At 35.8% G+C, this 23,843-nt stretch overlaps 1 protein-coding gene across 1 annotated transcript in view; it reads right to left on the bottom strand.

Moving 5' to 3' along the window:
* LOC107740042 (junctophilin-1-like) overlaps nucleotides 1-23,843 on the bottom strand; it is a 49,408-nt gene that overhangs the window by 11,828 nt on the left and 13,737 nt on the right. The window contains exon 3 of the mRNA XM_016552321.1: nucleotides 11,628-11,746. Coding sequence (XP_016407807.1) covers nucleotides 11,628-11,746 — 119 coding nt within the window. The remainder of the gene's footprint in view (nucleotides 1-11,627; nucleotides 11,747-23,843) is intronic.

Genomic DNA, 23,843 nt, shown 5'->3' with positions numbered 1-23,843 from the left:
TTCCAGCCCCAGTGCCTGCTCCTCGTAAGCCAGCCCCAGAGCTCGCTCCAGTGTCGGCTCCAGCCCCAGAGCTTGCTCCAGTGCCCGCTCCTCCTAAGCGCTTTCTAGAGCGCCATCTAGTGCCCGCTCCTCCAGAGCGCCTCCCCAGGATTCCTAGATTTCCCCAAGAAAATTTGGGGGGGGGGCATATACCCGTGGCCGAGCCAGCTAAGGCCACGGAGGATCCGCCATGGCCTCTTGAGTTCCCTGCTCCGCCATGGACTCCTGAGTCCCTTGATCCGCCCTGGAGGCTCTCCTTGTCTCCGCCCTGTTCCAGTCCTGCACCAGACTCCAGGGCGCCCGCCCCCCCCTCCCTGATGGTACTGTTACAGCGCGGGACGCGCCATCCGGGAGGGGGAGATCTGTCATGTATGTTCCCGTTTAGTTCCTGTTGTCCTTATTTGGTCCTTCCAGTTCCTTTTCCCATTATTAGTATCACCTGTTCCTGTATTAGTTATCCCCATCACCTGTCTGCCCCTCGTTATCTGCCCTATTTAGTTCTAGCCCGTTCTGTTCTCCCTGGTCTGGAATTGTTTATGTCCCCTCCTTGTGCTACGTGTGATTCCCTGCGATATAAATATAAACTCCTGTTTTGTACTCCTGGTCTCCTCGTTCCTCGCTCCGTGCTCCTCACAGTAGCAACCCGTGACAGTATGACAGTATTTACACAACTATCAATACTTAGTCCGGCAACCCTTTGCCTTAATGACAGCCTGTAGTCTCCTGGGCATGCTGTCACCCAGCTTCATGCAAACCTGAACTTCAATTTTTTTGAATAATTTTTGGTCCCAAATTTGTATCAGTTTTACTGGTAGTCCACTGTATGAAGAATTTTTGGGTATGATTTGTCACAGTTTACTTTATTTTGCTATCCTCACTTACATAAATGAACTATAGTGTCCTGCAGCCACTAGTAAAAAAATATCCAAAATGAAATCTGGTCTCTGAATAATTTTTGGTTTGACTGTATATCCTTTGGTTATTTTCACACTTAATTATGCCCATTAAAATGTATTTTACAAGTTTTTGTTACTTTCACTGTTCATTTTTTTTGCTCTATGGTACATCATCTTTAATTTAATAGAGCTGCTCCATTGCAGCGGCTTAGTACTGTAATCACACGGTTTGCTGTAATAATGCAGTTATAAATCTAACTGTGATATTTTCAGAAATAGAAGTGCCATTTTTTTTCATCTGAAACGTGCTGCGATTTATATTCTAAAGCCACTCATATAATGCAGAAACACTCAAGCAAGCAAAACACGCGCAACGCGTGCACGTGTTTGTACTGATGCAGAATAGTACAGCCTAGCGCATTTCACACAGGCTGCTAGATTCACTTTCGCTAGAAAGTCGTGTGACCGAACTACAAACTTTCCAGTGATGTCTGTGAGAAAGGTATATTCACTCGACAAGCACAATCCACTCAGCGTGCTTTCCTTATCAGCTCGCGCACATCAGCTATACAGTCAACACTGAATGTTTAACATTATATTCATTGCATCCATATACTTCGTAAACATCCTTAATCTCTAATAACTCCATTCTGCTGTCTGTTGTTCTGTTGTCGGTGTTTCATTGTCTGAATATGGCACTTTTTTGTGCCACTTTTTCGAAATCGGCGTTTGGTATCAGGGCATTTTAATGAGTATGAGTACGAGTACAGGAGCTCAGTATCGGGCCCGATACCGATACCAGTATCGGTGCATCCCTAATAAATATAAAATAATATAAAGTAAATATAATAAATATATACATAGATTCACATATATAACAAATGAATATAAAATTAATATTTAACAAATAAACATATTCACATATTTATATTAATTATCAAATTATACTAATTAAATATATAAATTATATGAATTTAATTCTATATTTATATATTTCATGAAATTATTTAGAAAATATACAATATAACATACAATAGATATTATTTATCTAATTGGAATAAGTTTACACACACACACACACACAAAACATTTTACTTAGTGAAATTATGTAAGATAAATGTAAATACACCAAGCTGTAACACACCAATGTCACTCTGGTTCTTAAATAAATATTGTGACTTTAATGCAACTTCACGTGTTTCTAATGGAAACCTTCTCAAGTCTATTCTGTAAAATAAAAGACACTTTTTGTAATGTGTGTGGATTGTTGTAATTCTCGAAACATGGTTTGCTCAGTCACCCTGTCAATGAAAACTCTCTGTCCAATCTGGATCAATTAACTAGTGAAACTCCATAAAGGGTAATGGCAAAACTATGAATGATGCAGTGCTGAGTCTGCATAATAGAGCTTTCCGGGAAAATCATACGGCTCCAACTAGCTTAAGCCCAAACAATTTAACTGCAGTTTAATTCACTTGACATCTCTGGCATCCATGATGACCGACTTCAAAGAGTGCGAGGGCATTCTTAATGTTTAAATGGCTTAAAGTATCCTCTGAAGATAATTTCTCATAATAACTTGATAAGAGCTCATGCTGTATGGAGGGTCCATTCTGTTTCTTTCTGTCTGAACAGAACTCCTGTCACAAGTTCCTGGCATTGTTTGCGTGATTTACTGGTCTAAAGGGACAATGCTAGCTCACTGCAGGCATAATTCACTGCCAAACACACAAGCTTGCTCTTCTATCATTTACAGAAGACACTCACATACTCATATGACCTGCTATTAACAAAGTTAATTGTTCTTAAAAATCATTACATAACACATAATGCATAACACATACTAATGAAAAAAAAGTATCTATTTAGAATGATTTTGATCATATGATGTCTAATGTTACAAGCCTTTGTGTAGAGTGTTATTTTCTAACCAACGCCAAGAACTGTTAATCTTGTAGCTGCGGAGCAACTTAAAAATAAAGTCCACATAATGCTCTAAGATTGCTTTGATCTCTCTGTAATCCTCAAGCAAGACTCTGAAAGTAAAAGACTGCTACCCTGGGATGGCACAATAGAAATATACTGTATTTGATGAACAAAACAATAATTACAATGTACTTGAACAATTTTATTCAAAATCAATGTAATATTAAATCCTTCATTACTATAAAATGAACAAACATTGAACAAGCACACAAATGAAAAATTTTTTTTTTTTTTTCAGAAATTGCTATGAAATTTGACAATTACAAAGTAGCAGCAAGTAACACACTGAATTAAATGTGAAATTTTGAAGATATGAATTTCAGCATTTTCTTGTAAAACGTATTACAATAATCTATTTACAACTTCAAAAAATACATTTTTACAGTGTATTTTTTAGAACAATTAAATAATACATATATTTAAAGAAACATTTTAGCTAAATAAAAATTAGTTTTATATACATAAATAATCTAATAACAATGTAATATGCATAAGCATAGGGTTCTGCATTTTCTGTGAATGAGGAATATTGTAATATATCAATTATGCATTTTATAATGAGTTAAATTTGCATTAATGATCATTCAGTGTAAAATTATTTAAAATACAAACATTTCCCATTTCATTTTGATGAAGGGGAACTTGAGTATCACTGCTAAGAGTTATGGGGGTACACAAGGCAAAAAGGTTGGGAAATTTTGCAGTATATTTGTATGTCAGTTAGATGAAACAACATCATTGCCTTGTTTTTCAACATTATATGCATAATCATAATACATACACCAAATCACTACAAATGGATTACAAGTGCAGAATGTAGGGAAACCTGTTGTAATGAAGTGTAATATAAAATCTACAACAACCCCATAGGTTAATAAGAATAATATGTTTCTTGTATTATCCATGACGGTTATAATGGATAATCCTGGCCATATTCCAGCACCATTAGACAGGCCTATGACGGTGACTGGTCTGTTTAAAGTCCCCATGAAATCAAAATGAAAGTTTTTTGGGTGTTATTTTCTGTAGAGTGAATGGCACGTAGTGCACTATATAGGGGACAGGGAACGATTCAGACAGTGTAACTATGCTTTCCATTGAGGAAAAAAAGAAGTCTGGTTTGGCGCTGTGTCACGCTAACCACCGCACACACACTCTGCTCCGGTCCAGAGACACGATAGCACGGAGCGGATCACATGCGCGAGTCGGCGCAGACCACAAAATGTATCGGAGCTATTTGAATTCTACACAGAATGCTATATTTTATGGCAATATGGATGAGATTGTGGCTGGCATACCCTGTCAAATGCGACTTTACCGAGCTCAACGGCTCTGAACGGCTCTAGCCCAAGCTGTGATATAAACGAACGCTATTGGCTATTTTAAAAAGGGGTGGGGCTGCTTGATATGTCCCGCCTTGTCTTCCTGTTTCAGTTAAAATGACGTCAACACATAGAATAACGTTGCGTGTTTCTAAGCATTTCAGGGGACCTTTAAATCCTCTGGAGCATTACACCCTCACCTAACCTTAAATTAGACCGAGCGCCAATAACGAGAGAGGTATTCATTTGATAGTCGATGGCACGGAAAGGCCTCATCTTCAAAGGTTGTGCCGGAGTTACGCAATCACATTCGCTGCCTTTGTGGATTAGATTATGGCACCTGTGTAGCGCAGTTATGAAAAAATTATTTTCTAAATCAAATTTTCAATAATAATAATACTACTACTAATAATAAAATCATCTAAACATCATTAAATAAGACGTGTTTTCAGAGAAGATATCTTAAATGAAGTTCTCGAACATTAACATTAATTATTAAAAAGCATAAAACTAAGTTTATGCTTAAAAAGCAACAATAAAATTATCTGAATATAACACTATCTTAAGTGAATTATTTGTAACTAAAAACAAAGACAAAAAATATTTAGAAAACGATTTTTATATTGTAACAACACAAAAAGCAATGCTACTTAGTAATTAAATAACAAAATATTGGAAAATACTTGTTACCTTAAAAGAAGATCTCACAACATGATGAGGCATCAAGATGTATAATGAGAACTGTCATGTTGTCATGTGAAATTCAACTCCAAATATATAAGTGGTGGCAATACAACCTCACAGTCAGCATAAGGCATTTGACAAAGATCCAAAGGCCTCTCTTATGACATGAGAAGGATTATGAAATCTTTTCACCTACAGTTAAGAGACACAACTCAATTACCCCTGACATGAAGGCGGATGGCACTGAAGCGGTACCATTGTCTCAACATGCAACAGATCAAATTCAGAGCACAAACAAACCAATCTGGGGCATGACAAACACACAGATTCAGTCTGTGCAATCAACCTTAACCTTTTGTTTATTATCTACATTGGGAAGAATATTAATAGGCTCCCTAACCTAATAAAAGGAGCATGTGATACAGGGGATTTTGAATTTATTAAGCACTTCATAAATTCATGCCAGTGGAGTCTCGTGGGTATTTATGAAACATGCCATAATGTATTTCATACATTCTGATGGAATAATAATAACTGATTTATAGTCAATCTATGTATACTGTAGCAACCTTCTTTCAACACTAGATCAAATTATCTGTGTACTTTCTCAATACATTGTCCTGGCTTTTTTATAAAATAAAACTAATAATTAATTAGTTGTACCTCAGGTGAACTGAATTTGAGTACCGCCTCGAGGACCTTTCCCTCTCGCAAAAATGCCAATAATAATTTTTTTAAAAATACATTTATATATATATAATAATAATAATTATATAATAATAATAATAATAATAATACAGGTATATTTCTTATGTATTATGTTTGTTTGTTTGTTTGTTACGAGAATCAGTTGTAACTGTGAGAATAATAAATACATACATTTATTTTTCTCACAACTGTGATTTTAAGCAATTGTGACTGTATTAAGAAAATAAGTTAGAAATATGTAAATATGTGCATATATGTACATACATACAAGAAACAATAAATAAAAATTAATACATATATTAATCATTTATTTACTTATAAATACATGTTCTTGGCCTTCTTTAATAATAATAATAATAATAATAATAATATATACATATCTGTATGTGTGTGTATTTAATTCTCTCAATTGCGACTTTATGTATGTATATATGTGTATATGTATATACACAAAAGTATATACATATAACGTAGTAAGAATGTGTAATTGTGTGTGTATATACTCGTTTACCCACACACACACACACACTCACACACACACACACACACACACACACAGATTTTTTATTTTATTTACATAAAACAAACAGTCTCAATTGTAAGATAAATTAATACATTATACATTATTTATAATTATAGATGTCAAAATCTGAGCCATCAAGGTTGTATTGAAACGGCTTAAATAAATAGACAAAAAGAGAGATGAATTGTTGGGGGTCATAAGGTCAGGGCAGCACCTGGTCTCTTTGCACCTTGCACTGAGGAGGTGTGTAGTGACTGAGTGATTTAAAGGGAGGAGGGAAGAGGAGGTGCAGTCAGGGTTCAAAATGTCTGACTGAAGGAATGGACAGCTGCAGTTAGAGCCCTGCTCGCTGTTCTGCCATTCCAGCTCCCGACCATTCCAACTATCCCTCCGTTAGCTCCCTGTAAAGGACACACTCGCTCCAAATATAGCGCAATTAACGTCACTATAAACCTCATCGGGTAGACCATTTCAAATAGGGCCTAAAGACAACCATGGCGACAGTTCAACGTTTTTTCCTGATGTGTTACAAACGCATACTTAACCTCTGCACTAATCTGCCATAAACCAGAAATGTCAATTACGAGTGCTAGTGTTTACTCTTCTGAACGCGATATTTGAGAGCTAGTGGGAGAACCAGGCAACGCTGGGGATCAGGCGGATCAGGCCAGATCATTTCAGAAAGCCACTTTGTTTTCATACAACACTTCAAATTGAAGTAGGTTTGTTTCTGCTTTGAAAACATCATTATATAAAACAAAAATAACTGTTTTGAATATATTTTAAAATGTAATTTATTCCTCTGATGGCAAAGCTGAATTTTCAGCAGCCACTACTCCAGTCTTCAGATGATGTCACATGATGCTACACTGAAAGTGTTGTTTAACTGGTTGCAGTGTTTGTTCAAGCAGACTCCGTGTGTACTGTACAGTAGTTACTATTTGGAAAGAAAATCATGATGTGGGGGCTAATTCTTTCGTTAAACAATGTTTGTAAAGTCTAAGCATTGCAAACGAGCAAACGGGACCGGGAAACGACCCGGAATTTCTAATTAACATAGAAACATATGGGCAGTATATTGCATGTGAGTCCTGTAAAAGAAACCTAACCTAAATAAATAAACAGAGAAGTGCTAACACTTGCAACTCTTGAAATGTGAATGTCTGGCCAGTTTTAGCATGCAGGGTATGTACTGAAAACGTATCATATTAAATAAACACACGGCAGTTGTGACCTCAAGTGTGTTAGCCATTAAATCTAGTGGCACTTATTATAGGCTCATTAACAAATTATATCCTCCCTTGGATTAATCTGAACTATCAGAAGCACTTCTATCCAAATGAACCTGTCTATTTGAATGAATCTAGCCTGACACATCATGCCCACTGAATTCAATTTATCAACAAAACTGTACTATTATTTGCAAATTTATATATACTATACCATTCAAAAGTTTGGGATCAGAAATTTTTTTTTTTAAAGAAATTCAGCATTCAGGATGCATTTAATTACCAAACTTGACAGTAAAGACATTTATAATGCTACAAAATATTTCATATAAATGCTGTTCTTTTAAACTTTTTATTCAGCACCAACTCAGGATATTATAATGATTTTTGAACGATCATGTGACACTGAAGACTAGAGTAATGGCTGCTGAAAATTCAGCTTTGCGATCACAGGAATAAATTACATTTTAAAATATAGAAAAATAGAAAATAGAAATAGCAAACTAAATTGTAACAAAATTTCACAATATTACTGTTTGACTGTATTTTTGATTAAAAATGCAGAAGCATAAGAGAATTCAAAAATATGAAAAAAATCTTACCAACCCAAACGTTGTAACGGTAATATATGTATTTTTTATTCTGCTTATGTCCACAGTTACTCTGTGTGTTTTCTGTGCAATTTGTCTTAAATAGGCACAATCTTACGTTACAAATTCTTACAAAACCAGTTTCGCTTCATCACTGAATAAGAAGGAATGAGGTAGTGTTAAACAATCTGGCATTAGATTTCACAAATAATGGATTGCAGTTTAGACAAAAGGGTAAATCAGGTCACTAAGAGAGTAAAAATAAATGGTAGAACAAAAAAGTGAGCTCTCAGCAAATCAGAGCAACAGTTCTCCCGAAACAGCTCAGTTTAATTAAGATTTTATCTCCCTAGCAGCTCTCACAAAGATTTCACAGGTAAGTGTAAGACATGATTAATTTGCACAGTCATATCCTGTCCAACATGAGCGTCTCCTTTTGAAGGTGATTTCCAGTTATAGATCTGCAGAAGGTTATGTACCAAGCCCCTTGTGAGTTTGACCTTTCTCCCTTGACCTCCCTGTGCTCAGCTGGCAGGAGTTTATGGTGTAGTTTGGGTGGGGTTTGCTTCTGAAAACTAAGAAGCGTTTCTGGGACCTTTTCCATGAGAGGTGAGCAGCACAATAGAGCTGTAACTTGACATGCCCACTTCTTATCTGAATCTGTTTACTGAGAGCAATGTGCCGTACGCACAACACACTCAACAAGCCTAACATTCCTCATCCAGAGAACATTCTCGGTTTGATATGGACAACATTCTTTGGCTGCTGTCGGAAGTACTTCCAAAGGGAACTAGAACAATCACAGAGGAACAGACTACTAATACTAGTGCTCTGTTGAGTAATAAACTTAATTTGTTTTGAATAGGACTGTCAATGTACACTGCAAAAATGAAGTATTTTTGTCTTGTTTTTTAGGAAAATATCTAAACATTCTTAAATCACAAAACATTGAAAAGCAAAATTAGGTAAAATACAATGTTGTTTTCTGAAAAATTCATCAAAATGAAGTGACATTATGCTTCAAACAAATATTTGCCAATGGGGTAAGAAAAATAAAAAAAACTTGTTTTCCCTTTGCATTTAAGTTCATTGTTCTTACCCCACTTACATATATTATATATGAGTATAAAATCACTTAATTTTGGTCATTTGTTTAGAAAACCAGACTTAAGCACTGTTACTTCTCAAGTAAATGTATCTTGATTTAAGAATGTTTAAATATTAGTAGTGTAAAACAAATCAAAAATATTTAATATATTGAGTGTAATATGCTCATTGTGCACAGTTAATGATAAAAATAACATTAAACATAAAAAAACAATGTTCCTAATCCGCTACCACATCAGTATTAGAATTATATGTGAATCTGCAAGTGCAAAGTTTAAAGGGCCAATTTTGAGGAAAACGCATTCCTGTAGCTTCAAACATGAACAGACAAAATGGAAGTTCCTTTAGATAAAATTGTCTGACAAATGCATAAATGTAATAAAAAAATGTATATGTATTATGTAGAGATATTCTGATATTTACCATCACTTCTCAGTCCCACTGCATTTAAGAAAACTAAGCTTGCAAAACTGTCGGTTCCCCAAAAAAAAAAAAAAATATATATATTTTATGTTATATATAGAGAAATATTTTAAATAGATACATACAATGTTCCCTCTAATTTTTTTTCTTGCTGAGCAAAACTTTTCTCTATTGGGCTGACATTTTGGCCACCCGAGCAAAAACATTCTTTATATCAGACCTGTACAGCGCACACACAAAAAAGTGTGTAACTTTTAACTTGAATGTGCTATTTATATTTGATTTGACCCTTGATGTAACTAAATGATGCACATTTTAGGTTACCTGAGAAAACATTTCTACAGTGCTGTTTTACCAAGACATTCTATTAAAAATAATTAAAATAATAATAATAATAAAAAATCACACAGAACAGTTCAATTCTTTATTATAATATAATATAATACAATTAGGGCTGTCAACGTTAACGCGTTAACGAATGCGATTAATTTTACAATCCTTAACGCGTTAAAATAATTTAACGCAATTAACGCAAAATTACTGAAGCACAATTTATATTCTAACCCTTTAACCCAATTTTGCTCCGGGAAAGTTTTCAGTCCACTGATCCAGTAAGCGAATGCATTCATACAATCTGTCCAAAACAGCGCTAATATAAAGGAAACCAGGCTGATTACATCAGAGACATCTCCTTGTGGTCCTGTTCGGTATCGCAACTTGGCTTCTCTAAAATGTAAAAAAGCTCTTTGCTGTTGCACTGTACACATACTATACAATTCAGATTTTTTTTTCTTTCATATGTGCTTATATGGGCTCCTTGTTATATAATTTGGTTCTTTGGTGTCCTTTCGGAGTTTCTAAGTGTCCTTCTTTGGAAAGACATCTAAATTTATCTTGAAAACATATTGCAGAAAATACAGATTTTTGAGAATCACCCTTCAATCTTTTGGTTTACTTTGCTGGATATAGCAAATGATGACAAAATAAACATTTGAAACAAGATAAATGGTCTATGCTTAATTTCATGAAGTGTGCGATTAATCATGATTAATCACAGAAAAAGGGTGTGATTTTGGTATTGACAGCCCTAAATACAATATAATATAATATAAAAACAAACTGAAGCATTTAAACTGACAGAATCGAATCGACTCGAATAGAATTGAACAGAATAGAATAGAATAGAATTCAGTTTTCACATGATGTCACACCCTTACAGGAACGCCCACATGGAGGGCAAAACAAGACTTTCACGCACGAGCAGATCCGTTCCCTCAAGAGAAAACTGTTCAGTTTTTCCGCTTGCAAATTCCACCATGTAAATAGCGAATCCGCCATGGCGGGAGCGCAACTGGCTTTTAAAGGGAATGGGAGATGAGACTCTGATTGGTTTATTGCACGTTACACCCAAAACACACCCATTACTCATTAAGAGAATAGGGACAACCCTTTTAGACCATGTGCCGGGCGCGCCGACCATTTTTCGGTGGATTTGGACACGCCCTAAGCGCAATTGCGCCGTGCGCTTTAGACCATGCGCTTAGATCGTTAAAATAGGGCCCTTTAATGGTTTGCCCGAGCATTTAAATTATTTTGCATTTACCAGAATTCAATCAAATGGCTTTCCCAGTTCTTTTTTTGTTTTTTGCGCGTGTTCTTTGCGCGGCATATTATTTCTTCTGCACGGTCGCAACGTAAGAAGTGTGCGGGCAGCTTAGAGGGAACATTGGATACATAGTATAACATTTATCTTTATTTTATTTTACATTTACATTTCGTCATGTAGCAGACGCTTTTATCCAAAGCGACTTACAAATGAGAACAATGGAAGCAATCAAAATCAACTCAGGGTGAGAGAGAGAGCCTGGAAAATATGTCATGTCACTGTCAAAAAAACTCAATCTACTTTATTAGCCAGGGAAAAACATTCATGTCTTTCTGTCCTGTACCCTCAGCAGAGCTCCACTGAGCTAGGTTTATGTGGAGAGAAGGTATCTGTTGCGAGGAATGTAAGTGAGGGTGTGTGGTTATAATCTGGTGGCTTTTATCATGGGTATTTAAGTCTTATTTTCAGGGGGTGTGTGTAGGTGGGAAAGGAAAACCTTTCTTCTGTAACTTACCTGGCTGATGGAAGCTTGGAGATAGTTCATGAGCCACAGCTCTGGCTAAGTCTGATTCCTGACATGCTGCAAGTGCGGCCTGGTCTGCTGCTTCACTCTTAGTCCTTGCGTGGGTTGTCCTGTACACACACGACAGAGAAAGTTATATCAAACATGATCATTTTTTACAGCATTTAAATAAATGTAAAGAAGTGTTTTGCTGTGAAAGTGTGCTTGTGCTATGTATATATTTTAAATTCTGAAATATAAATACATATAAATGTAAATACATTCTAATTAAGGTCATGAAATTCTTTGAATGAGTGCTTTGCTGAATGCTTGTGCCTGAGTTATTGAAACGAGGATGCATTAACGTATGTATTGATGTGGCCTGCCTTTAGCTGTGTATAGGGAGGAGGAGGAGGGCAGAGGGGATCTGTGTGTATGTGCACATGTGTGCTGCTCGATGCATGTGTGTATATGGAGGGTGGAGGATTCCTTTGCCTAAATCGTACTATGGGGTGTGCTGATCCCCCGTTTTTGTCAAATCCAAATCCTGCTTTTACAAATGGATGGGGACAAAGCATTTAATCCGGTCAGAGGGCACAGACCACAGGAACACATCCCTCTTACTCAGCAGAAAACATGCATGGCGAGAAAACTAGACCTGTATTCAAAAATAAATAAATAAATAAAAATATATTGCTCATTTGGAAAAATGTATACGTATTATGTACAGATATAGTGTCACTTCCCAGTCCTACTGCTTTTAAGAAAACTTAAGCTTGCAAAATGGGTCTTTCGGAATTCTAATTTCTGAAAGGATGTAAGATCTGCATTTAAATGTTATATAGATAAATATTGATAGTATAATATTTATCTATACTTTATTTAAATTTTAATTGAAATATTTTAACAAATCTTTGTTACAGAAACCCACACAGTTTTTATTTAAATATTTTTAACATAAATAATATAAAATACTAATATGTACACCTAATATTTCACTTTTAATATTTAGATCGTCTCAGTTACATATGTAAACCTTGTTCTCTGAAGGAGGGAACGGAGAGGTAACGTTGAACGTGATTGACTGAAAGGTAGGGCTGGTCCGAATACCATTTTTTGAGCTTCGAAGCTTCGGCAGTAATCAACACCGAATATTCGAAGCTTCGGAGGGAGGGGGCTGAACATATTCTTCTCTCAAATAAAGGCAGGAATCTCTGTGTCTGTCTGTTTGCATTTTTATTATGTTGAGAACCGTTCACTCAATCGACTTCACGCGTGGCAGGTGTGTTGCTGCGGACCCAAGGGAGTGCACTCAGTGCAGTGTTGCTTTTTGGTGCAATATGGACACGCGAGTCGCGACACGTTCAGAATTAATAAACTTTTAATAAACTACAGAACAGCTTGAGCCAGAAGCGGCGCGCCTCGCGTGGGCAGGGCTTATATGATCCGAGAACGGACACTGCAGTAGTGATACAAAACACACTGGTCTGTTAAGAGCTATACTTTTAATATAGACAAATTATTATTAGGCTGGGCTACTGTACGTTTTTTTGACTGCCATATTAGCAAGTATTTTCCAAGCAAATTAAGTGCACGTTTTTATCGATCCTGACTCGCCATCTCTTCATTAGACGCGCCTTTAGAGATAAGTTCATCTTTACGGATTATGATTATAATGAAAGCGTTTTTGTTTTCGATTTGTTTTATTTCGTTAAGTGGTAATTTAAAGCTTTCTATAGATTTATTTATCATGTCTGTGAGGCATGTATTCGCTGAGTTTTGATTCATTTTTGTGAAGCGCTCCTGTTCAAGATGAGACGGCAGAAAGCGCATCATGTCGACGTTTTGTTGATATTGTGAGTGCGCACAAATAAAAGTATACCCTTTACCGTTCCGATTGATGTATTATTCTTACCTTTATGAGCAAAAATGACAGGGTAGGCTATTTTAAGTTGTTTCCACTGAAAAAAAAAAAATGCAAGTGATTGCGCTGGCGCCTCCATGTCCTGCAAAGCGTGCTTTAGGTTCCACTCTCCACACAAACTTGGATATAGCGCACATTTATTATAGCGCAGGTTTAACGTTTAAACATTGTTATATGCTTGAACTGTTTTAGTATATCTAGATTTTATTTTAGGCAAGTCGTGATGATTTGAGAAGGCTAAATTGATCAAACATAGGCTCACTGTCGGGCCCTGGCCAGTAACTCTGATAAGCTGTCGGACAAGGGTCGACACTTCATCACTTCCTTTGCACGCTTCTGCATGAGGATTCTACAATGATCGTTATTATGTGACTTTGGGGCCTGAGCGTCTCGGGCCAGGGCCAGTCTAGGGCCTAAATTTGAGGTCGGTGCAGGGCTCTACTGCCTTTGTCTTGTCCTCACTCAATTTAAAGTTATATATATATTAATAAAATACAATTCAAAAATGAATCAATAAAATAAATCATATTTTATATCTGTATACTGTATGCTTGGGACATTATTGCAGTGCACAGCATGTGACGTTGATATTTGAAATTCTAGTGGAAACATGTAAGATTACTAAGGTCTTTTTCTCAAGAGCAAAAGCAAAAGTCTCCAAATGTCTGATGAACACAGGAAATTATCATGATGTTTTACTTTTTATGTGCTAGTTTACATCACAAAAAAAGAGAAAGGTTTATGGTGTGTTGGGATCATGATAAGCTTGGCCTCTGGGTGGCTTTAATGAAGCCTGCATCATACTGAAACACAAGCTTATGGACAGGAATCAAGAGGTGACCTGCTTCTCAAATCCCTCCAAAACCCCTGACGCGCTGCAACACACACTGTTTTCATCTTCTCACAGAACAGCCAGATTGAGTCTGTATGCATTAGGCGTCAGGGACTTTTCCCGTCGGTTCAGGGATATTACTATAACTATTACGCAACCTAGCATCAAAAGCACAAGATAAACACTCGGATTAGTCCAACTTGGTGCTTCAGCTAGAACTACCTCCAAACACGAGTCAAATCAAGATGCACCAGCAGAATGGGATGTCTGAAAGGAATCTTAAAGTGCTTTGTGTAGAAATTAAAGCTTTTAGTTCCCTATAAAGTATCAATCAGCTCCTTCCTGTGACTATGACGGATTGAGATGTTTACGGCTTCGTTAAACCCTTCTTAGACAAAGTGGACATCTGTTTTAATCATTAACCATATTTAAAATGCAAGAGGCCAGATGTTTTGGGACAGTCTGGCTGCCAGTGTAAAAATAGCTTATCATTGAGGGACAAAGAAGTACTTTCTGCCCAGCTTCGGATTCTGACACATATGGGCCTCAATTTCTTATAGTCACATAATAACGATCATTGTAGAATCCTCATGCAGAAGCGTGCAAAGGAAGTGATGAAGTGTGAGGGAGTTCTAGACGCATCTATTTGGGGTATTAGACAGACTGTGGGGTTATGGAGGCCAGTCTTTGAGTCCCTGGTATAACCTCACGGCTCACCATAAGACTCAATAAGCAAATCCACATAAAACCTATTATTATGTCAAATTCACCATGTATGATGAGTCAAATATTTTTTTCAACTCTTAACAATAAAACTTTAATGGCACATAAGATATTAAATTAAGTAAATTAATACTTTCATTCAGCAAGGATGCATTAAATTGATCAAAAGTGACAGTAAAGACATTTATAAGGTAACAAGATTTCTGTTTCAAATAAATGCTTTTCTTTTGAATTTTGAAGAATTCTGAAAAACTAAATCATCATGGTTTCCACAAAAATATAAAAGCAGCACAACTGTTTCAACACTGATAATAAGAAATGTTTCTTGAGCAGCAAATCAGCAAATTAGAATGATTTCTGAAGGATCATGTGACACTGAAAACTTGAGTAAAAATGCTGAAAATTCAGCTTTGCCATCACAGAAATAAATGACATTTTAAAATATATTTAAATAGAAGACAGTTATTTTAAATTGTGATAATAATATTATTGTATAATATTATTGTTTTTGCTGTATTTTTATCACAATCATATAAAATTCTGCTGATGTGTGTGTATCAAAATATAAATTTTAATTGTTGGATATTTCACAGTATTACTGTATTTTTCCGTTTTTTTGTTTTGTTTTGTTTGTTTGTTTGTTTTTTGGATCAAATAAATGCAGCATTGGTGACCATAAGGAAAACAAATTTACCCCCAAACATTTGAACGGTAGTTTAAAATAGAGTCCAAAATCTGACACCACTAGTAAAAATTCTTATATTTCACATTTCACATTTATTCACATTCATAAATTAAATTGAAAAATGAATGTGAATTTCAGAATGTTTTGGTATTTGGTACACATTTTAGAATTTTAATGGTTCTTTGTTTTACATTTTATAAAAATCCTAAAACTTAGGTTTATCATTTTTATATTACTTTTATTAAATATTGTTTATATTACCATTTATATCATATTAATTTTATTATTTGCTAATTTAAATCCCAGATTTTCTGTGTGGTCTCAAAGGCTTATATTGTATATGAAGAGTTTGGTCCTAGTTTTCCTCATCTATTTTGTACTTTGTGATCAATAAACAAACAAAAAAAATTAAGGCTGCACGATAAATCGCATGCGACTGTCATGCGCATCTCTTCAGTAAAGCCGGTTCTGTGAACAGTAAATCTCCATCACGTGCTTTTAGATGGAGCTGCATTTAATACACAGAGCCGTAGATCACTGCTATATCGCGTTCATAATCGCAGATGAGTCGCATTCGAGTATGAACGCGATATTGCGTAGCTTGTCAGTGTAAGTTCTTTTATTGTTGTAATTAATTTATAGCATTAACAAGATGACCCGTTGAATTCTTTTTGGAGCGATGACTGATTGAATGTATTTTTAGTCCAGTGCCTGTATATAAGATTAGTATTGACCAAGTTCAGAGACTGTCATATGTGGATCCACTTACTATGTATTTTCAACAGTTTCAATATGAAAAATAACTTTTATATTGATTCAATGGATTTATTGCATTTTGGAAAAAAAACAAAAAAGAAAAAAAAAAATGTGTCATGGATTTATTGCATTTTGGGGGAAAAAATTTAATTTTATAATAAATCTTTGAAAATCAAAATCTGGATTTGAATTTTTAATGTTATTATAACCTAAAGATGCTATGTGAAAGTTTGAAACAGAAAATAGTGGTTTTCATCTTGCCACTTTCTTGGTAAAGAAAACACATTTTTACTCAAATTAATCAAAATGGATTTATAGCATTTTGGAACCAAACTCTTCATATATACAACAACATGTGAAGCATTATAAAATATGAATGAGAGACTAACAATTAAAAATCTCTATTTCATATACTCCACCTCTTCAAAATGCATCAGTTTCTGTGTGTACCTACTTCAAGACCTCTGGGTATTTAAAACCCCGGTATGCATCTCTGCACCCCTCTAATTTTAATGGTGCACTTGAATTTCACCCCCTCTCTGTGACCTCCTTTCAGGCCAGGGCCGAGACAAATGAGCGTCTATGTGCCAGTGGGATCAGCTGGTCCCCCCTCAGGCCATTGGCCCACATTGAGAAGAGCTAACATGACTTATAATCTGAGATCAGTTTTGTAAGTTTTCATATAATGGTTAAGATGAGGATTCTGGTAGCACAGGCTGCCTCCAGATCACAGCAAAAGGTCCATTTCCACCCGGAGCTATTTGCGGAATCTCTGCTACATTTGCTGACACCGTTTTGCTGTGAGCCGGTGCTGGCAATTGGTATGTGCCCGCCTCTCTCTCCCTCTCTCTCTTAGTGACCTTCTCCCTCCCACATTTTCTCAGTTATACAGGAGATATTTGCATTTTATTAAACAAGCCAAAATCTGCCCTCTAAGATGTTTATGTGGTGCAAAGACATAAATCAAACTGTAGGTCTCAGTGATGAATCATAACAAAGACCTGAGTATTGTGCATTTGAATAACTAATAAAAAGGGAGGTTTTGGTTATATCACTTTGAATAACAAATCACTTTAGGCTACGAAAAGGGCTGATGAAGCACTGGATAAACAGTACCTAAAAGGTATAGTTTACACAAATATAAAAATCATGTAATTATTTACTCATCCTCCTCAAGTCGTTCCAAACCTGTAAAACAAAATGACAAATTGAAGTCTTCACACAGGTCTTTTCCATACAGTACATTGCGACCACATCTGATAATTGGGCAAAAAGGACAAAAAAAGCTCAATAAAAGTATCATAACTATGCTCTACTGTTCAAAAGTATGGGGCCAACAAAATACAGCAAAAATGACAGTGAAGACATTTTACAAAATATTCAAAGAAAACAGTTATTTAAAATTTTGAATATCAGAAACTTAAAAAAACATTTTCTAAAAAACCTAAAACTTTTGAACAGTAGTCTAATCCATATTGTTTTTGCATAATGTTATGCAAAATCTTCTCAAGTCATGCGACAGCTTTGTGTGAAGACTCAAATTTTAGTTCTTATTCACTCTTATTGCAAATCATTGAGTCATGAGTTGAACACAAATCGGGGAACATTAGACTGAAAGATTTGTTTAGGAATTGGACTGATCCGATTCTTGATTATGAATCAGTTCAAATCTCACTGGAGTGGAAGATTACTGGTGAATACCAATTCAATTCGAGTCAATTCCTCATACAAAGCTGTGATTTGGAGCAATTTGTGTTGTTTTTTTGGTGGTTAGCTTCATTTTTGAAACTTGATGTGAAGCTTTTCCATGTCAATGAAATTACTAAAGTGCAGATTCTTCAAAAAGAGCAAAGAGATGAACTTAGGTAGAAATAATGAAAGAATTATTAGGCCTATAGCTTTAAGAGAACTTTCACAGTATATTTTGAAACTGCATTACAATACAAGTAAAATGAATTAAATACATAGACTGAGTGGAATACACTTCAAATAATCAGTCAGATGTTTAAATGTATTGTTTAGCATGCTTTAAATTGTATACAATTAGCACAATGCTTTTACATACATGTGATGTCTAATGCCGGACTGCCAGCAGGTGGGAATGTGGAATTATGCTGACATAATTAATGGCTTGCTAAAATAAACAACACAACATAATCATTTATCCAAGCTGTGTTGATTTGCAAATGAATTGAGGAACAAAATGGTATGCTGAACATAGGCGCAGCAATGTACATAGGCCTAAACAATGATGACAAAAATACAGCCAGCCATTGTAATCATGAAGATGGTAATGCTGTGGCATTCGGTTATCTTACTGATTCTAGGTTAACTAACAAAATGTGAGGATATTCAAACTAGAAAAAAGATATACAGCAGCACAAAAACAGACCCTAATATTTCTCTAGTATAAAATAAGAGAAGACTTTAAGGATGAGATAAAGGCATTGGCATCGAGCAATACAAAAACAAAGCTGTGCTTTATACTTGGAAAAAAGCAGATAGTTGGCACAACAAAAGAAAAGACACACTCTTGACTGTGATCTTGATCACTGCATTGATCCACTCCAAGGTTTTTCAATATAGATCATCTTTCAACATTTGCAAAGAAATATGCAGTTAGGTTTACTATAATAATTTATGCCGATAAACTTTCTTGATGTAGGCATACTTTGGTGAGCAAAAATAAGGTAAAAGAAAAAAGTGTGAATCACATTTTCTACCTCATCCAACTTGTCACTCAAATTCTGATACAGGGGCGGAATAAATTTGCACATTTCAGAATTTCCGACACGGCTGAAATAAGAAAAGAAACCTGGTTTTCTATTGCAGGCAAGTTCATACTCAGGATACGGAGATATTCAATGCGTAGATATACCAAAAAGTCTTAAGAGGCAACATCTCTTCAGCATCCATTACTAAAACATAGACAGATGCTTGGCAGGGAGAATAGTCAAAATCAGCTTTGATTAAATAGAAAATACCCAGTGCATGGGCATTTCCGCCTGGATTAGCTTTTTAATCTCTTTTTGACATACTTAGAGTGGCAGTCATTGACAATTTCAAGTATTCCAGATATCACCTGCTCACAATCACCCTGGATACTTGTGCTTGTCTGAGTATTAATGTGACATCAAAGCCAAAATAGCCACATAAGACGAATATTACTTGAGATTTTACTCAAAGCAAACCTCAGCTGATATTCTACGTGCTAATATGAGAAAGTGGAAGTAGCTTATGGTTTTAAATTTTGACATCTGTAGAATCTTTAGAACATACTTTGAAAATTGTCTTTGAAAATACTGCCCAGAACAAAATATTCACGTCAAAATTAAAGAAACTGCACGACAGATCTCAGATCAGTGTAAAAAGTATTGCTTTCGTGCCCCATAGGCTGCTGTCCTGAGTCAACGAGGCATTTCAGCACATCGCTTCACAAAATACACCCACTAAAGTGAGCATTATTTGATCTCCTTCTTAAAAAGCCCTTGAAATCACTTGATGAATCGTTAATAGTCTTTAGTTTCGTCACATGCATGAGCTATGTTTGAAATAGCATAATACCAGTCTGTGCTCTTGATACATCTGCAGTATATGGTATGTATACTAAGTTTGCAGTACTCAGTGAGTACATACTTCTTTTAAATAAGTACTTACTTGTGACTGTTAAAAAATACATTCTATTTAGTATAATGTAATCCGGTCATACTATATTTGTCATGTTGTTATTGTTATGTGACCAATGACAACAGTTGAGTCGCGTCACCGCCATTCACAAATTCTCACCTATGGCCTCAAGGTATAGTCAAATGTCCATAGACTGCTGCAGGGATAACGTATTTTTGTAGGCCAAAACCTAGAAACAAACGAGTAAGCATGTTAGCTTACTTCCAGTTCCATTGTCTTGAAGTCAATGGTCATTTTGAATGGGTTTTTGGTTAAATGCCTGAAATAAGGTCTGTAGTTAACACAAGCTCAACATATTTTCATGTTTTATTCCACAACATAAAATACATCAGTAATAAGTAAAAGTTTTTTTTTTACTTGTCTTGAAAAAGACAGTTGCTAAATGGCTAAATGAGACTACAGAGGTTTTCAGGGACATTAAACATCATCACGCCAGAAGGAAAATTTTTAAAGACTCAAAGAGTTTTCTGAGGTTCAATGGTCATGCCGATGAAGTCATGTGACCATATTGTAGTTCGTTTATAGCCTACATTTAGCTTTTAACTTCTGGCGACTGACAAACTTCTGTATTTGTTCATTTTTTAAGATTATCATGATGAAAATGTGTAAGAATCATAAACCTTTGGAGTTTATTTTCTGCAATAATCCAAATAAAAAGTCCTACTGGGTTTCTGTTAAGGGAAGCAGGGTGATGCTAATTTCTGGTTTGGCCTAAAAATATATGCCATCACTGCAGCGCTCTACTGGATACACTTTACTGTCTCGCCATACCAGGGTACTTTTTGCTTACTGTTAGGGATGTAACGATGCACCGCGAGCCAGTTGAACATGTTGAACATTGCTACGTGTACTGCATTAAGCTAACTGAGACTTGTTATAGCACTTGCATATCATTGCTCTCTTGTTGATTTTGATTGCTTCCATTGTCCTAATTTTTAAGTCGCTTTGGATAAAAGCGTCTGCTAAATGAGTAAATGTAAATGACTAAATGTAACATCGATACAAATATGTGACGATTCAAGTCGGTTGAGATGTTAAACGAATTGCCATACATTTGTGGCTGGGAGGTTATATCTCTGAGGGGAACTGACTGTCTTCAGGAAAGTTTAGATGGTATTTTCTTTTAATCTCATCTCTGTATTATGCATATTAATGTAGTGTTTATAAGCGCATTGCTGCTTTTTTTTTTTACAGCGGTAACCATGGAAACGCTGTGCTGTTCCATAAGCGTCACCTGCTGTCAGAGAGTGAATCTGTGTCTCATTCAGCCCGTCAGCTGTATTTGTTTCGTGCAGATGTTTTATGCAGTATAGTTTCACAAAACTAAAGTTAGAGCATTCTGTTTTTGTTTAAAATGTCAAATTATACAATCTAATTTAGATTAAAAAACTGCTCATGCTGCATCTTTGCTTGGATTGTGATTCAAATGCAGTTTGTCTTAAATCTAATTTTGTTTTAAAAAAATCGTGAGAAAACCATATCGTGAAATCAGTATCGTGAATTGTATTGCATTGTGAGTCGAGTGAATCATTACATCCCTACTTATTGTTTTATAAAAATTATGAATTCAGACATGCTACTCTTTTCACATATTGTTTTTTGCCTACTATATAGGGAAGTATGTATATTCGGATATAGCTCCAGTCTGTACACTAACTAGCGTATACATGACCTCAAAGCTAACAGATATGAATTAAAAGCCACAAAACGTTTAAGGTTGAGAATGTATCATTGATAATCAAAGATGTCCACTTGCTCATCCATTTGTGAAGCCTATTTATATCTGCCATGTTTTAGCAAGATCTTGCAACCTCTGCATCTCAGTGAGATCTGCATACTGTTTTTTATCTTGTGATCATTACACAGTGGTCACATAGCAATTGCTTTCTAATTTTTGCTCTTTATTAAATTAATGAAATAAATAAACAGGAAGTAGGAGCGAACCATCTGCCTCCCTCACAGTAACACTTCTACTGCAGAAAAAGCAGTGCATGGCTGACAGGATGACTGGATGCAATTGCCATGGCAACGCTACAGCACTCTGGCAGGTGCTTCTACACATCATCTGGCCCTGTGTTAAACAAATAGCAAGAGCTTTACAAACCAAGCGGAATAAACACTTTACGGCTATGGCACGCATAAAGGATCACATATACTCACTTAACACTGGCGAATACAAACATGCATCTTCCAGTAGGGTGGGATATATTACATGTCGTGCATTCAAGCAAAAGCTTTGGGAGCTTAAACACACACAATCACGTACATTGTTGAGAAACTCTTGCACACCGTTTGCGGCACCCTGTTAGAGGAAAGGTCACATCGCCTGGCGACAGACTGCATTGAGCTCCAGCTGCAATTTTAATTAGGGCAAAACTGTTTCCTGCCCTCTGCTTCCTCTCCTTCCATTCACGAGCATGCAGTCAATAAAAGCAGGTGAAGTGGGCAAGTCTTCCACTTCACCGCTTTGATTCACGTGCAAACAAATCCATTTGGCCCTAACGGACAACTCTAGCACACATCTTTAATTACAATAGGTGAAAGGGGAACAGGACAGTTCACTTCTTAATACTAGTATTAGGTCCTAATACTATTATACTGTTTACTTGTGCAATATTGATATAATAATAATAATAAAAATAATAATAATAATGCAATTTTTGTTATTTTATTATTCCATTTGCACTGTGAAAATATTTCTTAATCTTTTTTTTGTAAAAAATTATTTAAGCATACACTACTGTTCAAAAATTTGGGGTCAATATTTGAAATTAAGACTTCTGTTCAGCAAGGATGCATTAAATTGATCAAAAGTGACAGAAAAGAAATGTATAATGTTACAATTCCATTTCAAATAAATGCTGTTCTAAATAAATATTGAAAAAATATGTCATGGCTTTCACCAAAACATGGTTTTCACAACTGTTCTCAACATTGATGATAATAAGAAATGTTTCTTGAGCATCATATCAGCATATTAACATGATTTTTGAAGGATCATGGGACTCAAGTAGTCTTTTTGACTACCATTTAAAAGTTTGTGGTTGGTGAGATTTTTCAGTGTTTTTGAAAGTCCTTTATGATCTCCTAGGCTGCATTTATTTGATCAAAATTATAAATATCCATATTTCAAACGTAATAAACACTTTTTTTTCACTTCCGCTGACTGTCATACGTGGAAGACGTTCCGGCGGATGACGCAAGACGTATGCGTCGTGTGCACGCCTCTGAGAAATGCAGGAGCAAAGAAAACAACATTTCCTTACTTTAGCAAAGGAAAACCAGTCTCCTCTTGGCTTATATCGAAATCCTCCGACAATTTTCTTTTCAAATCCTTGTTTTGTGCTTCTAATTCGTGAACGGCATTTTGTTTTGTCTCCGCGTTCGTCACTTATCACGCAACGTCGACGTCTTATGTCATCCGCCGGAACGGCTTCCGCGTATGACAGTCAGCGGAAGTGAGGAAAAAGTGTATTTTACATTTGAAATATGGACATTTAGCTTACAAAAATGCATGGATTCTCTACAGGAAGCCTTTATTCACCCCCCGGAGCCGTGTGAGGGACGTTTTATTACGGATGCACGCACTTTATTTCACGTCTTCTGAACTGTTGACAACCA

Source organism: Sinocyclocheilus rhinocerous, unplaced genomic scaffold (genome assembly GCF_001515625.1).
Source record: "Sinocyclocheilus rhinocerous isolate Xijiao unplaced genomic scaffold, SAMN03320098_v1.1 scaffold641, whole genome shotgun sequence".
NCBI classification, from domain to species: Eukaryota; Metazoa; Chordata; class Actinopteri; order Cypriniformes; family Cyprinidae; genus Sinocyclocheilus; species Sinocyclocheilus rhinocerous.
Note: the sequence above shows the minus strand (reverse complement) of the source record. Positions and strands in the feature narration are given on the sequence as shown.